Here is a 3,127-nt window from a genome sequence, read left to right as displayed (position 1 = left end):
TTTTTTAAGATTTATTTTTATTTATTTATAAGTGAGTGTGTGAGAGAGAGAGAATGGGTGTACCAGGGCTTCCAGCCACTGAAAACAAACTCCAGACACATGCACCACCATGTGCATCTGGCTTACGTGGGACCTGGAGAATTGAACCTGGGTCCTTTGGCTTCAGATGCATGCACCTTAACCACTAAGCCATCTCTCCACCCCACCTGAAGATTATTTTTTTTTTACTTTTTTAAAAAAAATTATTTATTTATTTGAGAGCAACAGACACAGAGAGAAAGACAGATAGAGGGAGAGAGAGAGAATGGGCGCGCCAGGGCTTCCAGCCTCTGCAAACGAACTCCAGATGCGTGTGCCCCCTTGTGCATCTGGCTAACATGGGACCTGGGGAACCGAGTCTCGAACCAGGGTCCTTAGGCTTCACAGGCAAGCGCTTAACCACTAAGCCATCTCTCCAGCCCCCACCTGAAGATTTTTTTTTTTGGGGGGGTTTTTCAAGGTAGGGTCTCACTCTGGTCCAGGCTGACCTGGAATTAACTCTGTAGTCTCAGGGTGGCCTTGAACTCATGGCGATCCTCCTACCTCTGCCTCCCGAGTGCTGGGATTAAAGGCGTGCGCCACCACGCCCGGCTTACCACCTGAAGATTTTTGAAGGTGGCATATGGAAGAAGAAAGCTGGCAGCAAGGCTGGATTAAAATGGAAAGACAATGAGAACCTCACTTAAAAATTTTTAAATATTTATTTATTGGAGAAAAGGAGAAAGAATGGGCACATCAGGGCCTCCAGAGACTGCAAACAAACTCCAGATGCATGCATCACCTTGTGCATCTGGTTCACGTGGGTGCTGGGGAATGGAACCTGGGTCTTTAGGCTTCTCAGGCAAGTGCTTAACCACTGAGCGATCTCTCCAGCCCTCAGAACTCCATTTTAAGAAATGAAAAAGTGAGTTCTCAGGACCTCAAAGTGCAATGGTAGTGCATCTAACTAGACAAAATTTTAAAAAATCCCAATTGATAAAGTAAATTTTACTAAAATAAATTTGACCCAATGTATCTCAAAATTTGTCTCAACATGTAATCAATGTAATGATTATTAATTATGGTAAAATATGTGTACCTCAGTACATTTCACTGTGGAGTTGCTACACTTCAGTTGCTCAGGAGTCATGCGTAGCTAGCATCACCACATTAAATAGCTCCACTCTATAGGTCAGTGCACTGAAGAGATGGACTTCATAGAAGAGTAACTTTTTGGGCTGGAGAGATGGCTTAGTGGTTAAGCGCTTGCCTGTGAAGCCTAAGGACCCCAGTTTGAGGCTCGATTCCCCAGGACCCACGTTAGCCAGATGCACAAGGGGGCGCACGCATCTGGAGTTCATTTGCAGTGGCTGGAGGCCCTGGTGCGCCCATTCTTTCTCTATCTCTCTCTTTCTCTCTCTGTTGCTCTCAAGTAAATAAATAAAAACAAAAATAAAATAAAAAGAAGAGTAACTTTTTAACTTTTAAAACCATAAAAATAAGTTACTTGCAAATATCCATTTTTTTTGTCTTTCATCTCTTCTTTTTCGATGAATAATTTCTTTATTCTGGAAAAGCAAACCAAATTCATATTCATATAAACACTGACATTACAAAGTACAGGGAAAAGAGAAGGAAGGAGGAAACAAACCCTCTACAAATCCTGCTAATACCGTCTCACCCAACACAAGCATAATGCTTTGTCCTACATTCAATCACTTATATAATAAACCACAGATACAGTCTTCTCTAGAAGATGCATCTCCTCTTTGAGATGGTGGGGAAACGGGACCAGAGGTGAGGGTAGGAGGCTTTATTCTTTTGGCAGATCTTCTCAGTCATTATAGATATTTCTACACTGTTAATAAAAAGTATATGCTTCTCTGTCAAGCATTTAAAAAAAATTCCAAGGATGACATGGCTGAGGTCTGAGCTCAAGTATCTCCAAATGCATTGTTGTCCATTCCCTGATCTTTCCCTGTGTTATTTCTTCATTGTTTTCTGGATCAATGCCATTCTCTGTTTATGAGCTCCTGTTGTGCAAGCTTTTTTATAGGGTCGGATTTCTTCAGAGCCAAATCCTGGGATCCACATGTTCCACAGGCGCTCTAGATGTAACTGGACATCTTTCACCTCTAAGGTACTGGACTTGCAATGTCGTGCAAGTTGGCAGGCAGCTGTCACCACACTCTGAATAAAATCATCAGCAATCTGTAGCAGCATCTCCTCTACATCTTCATCCAACTGCTCATTAGGATCCACTTCTCTTACTAAGTCCTGTAATTTCTTCTTGGTTAATACCTGATTGTTTTCAGGGCTAAGACGACCTGCTGTCCCGGGAGTGTCTGGAATCTTTACCACAGTAGTGCTGTTGGCCTTGGAGCCTTGTGGAGGGGTGCTGGCTGGTTCGGGTTTTATGGATGAGAAATTGGAGAGGTTGATTAGAGTTGAGGGGCCAAACTGGTTCATAATCTGCCAAGCTTTGGACTTCAACTCAGAGTTTATCTTTCTTTTTGGAGCTGTGAGGAGGACCAAGGCCCATTAGAGGCAGCAGTGTCTATCTCCCCATGATATGCGGAGACTGCCCCAGTGAAGCTTTCCTCTCAGCAGCTGGTCTGCTCTTTCATCTCTTTATCTCTCCACCTTCCTTCATCCTCTTCCGTCTGTCTAATCCTTGGGACACAAATAAGTGGAAGTCAGAGAGATGAGGTGGTCTAAGTAAAGATGAAGTAAAGGATAAACAACAAACAAAGACCTAAAACGAACCCAGCATGGCTCAGGGAAATTCACAGAAGAGGGGACAGAAAGATTGTTAGAGCCACATGCGGCGACATTATGCACAGAGACATTGCCTCTGCCCCATAACTGACGACCCACAGTCCCCAGCGAGGAGGGTCCCTACGGAGAGGGGAGGACAGGGAAGAGGCTAACGATGGTACCAACACGGCTGTATACACATTATGCACATAACTAAAGATAATATATATATATATAAGGTGGGAGGGAGCCAGCGGTGGGGGCCATAGGAACAGTAGTTGTCTGTGAGCCTCCCCATGAGGGCTGGCTGTGAGGTTTCCAGTAATTGATGACCTAGTTGCCATATCCAGGC

General features: G+C 44.0%; 1 protein-coding gene across 1 annotated transcript; it reads right to left on the bottom strand.

The window, feature by feature from the left end:
* Window positions 1-2,001: 2,001 nt before the first annotated feature.
* On the bottom strand, window positions 2,002-2,487 carry LOC101598211 (transcription initiation factor TFIID subunit 12-like). The gene has a single exon (XM_045139104.1). It carries the CDS (start codon window positions 2,485-2,487, stop codon window positions 2,002-2,004), a length of 486 nt encoding a protein of 161 aa, XP_044995039.1.
* Between the last annotated feature and the right edge of the window lie 640 nt (window positions 2,488-3,127).

Source organism: Jaculus jaculus, chromosome 20, assembly GCF_020740685.1.
Source record: "Jaculus jaculus isolate mJacJac1 chromosome 20, mJacJac1.mat.Y.cur, whole genome shotgun sequence".
Taxonomy (NCBI): Eukaryota; Metazoa; Chordata; class Mammalia; order Rodentia; family Dipodidae; genus Jaculus; species Jaculus jaculus.
The sequence above is the reverse complement of the archived record's forward strand: the minus strand, read 5'-3'. Positions and strand labels throughout refer to the sequence as shown.

What these genes read in the sequence shown, in the direction of transcription:
- LOC101598211 (XM_045139104.1), bottom strand. Translation starts at nt 2,487, where the DNA reads ATGAACCAGTTTGGCCCCTCAACTCTAATCAACCTCTCCAATTTCTCA.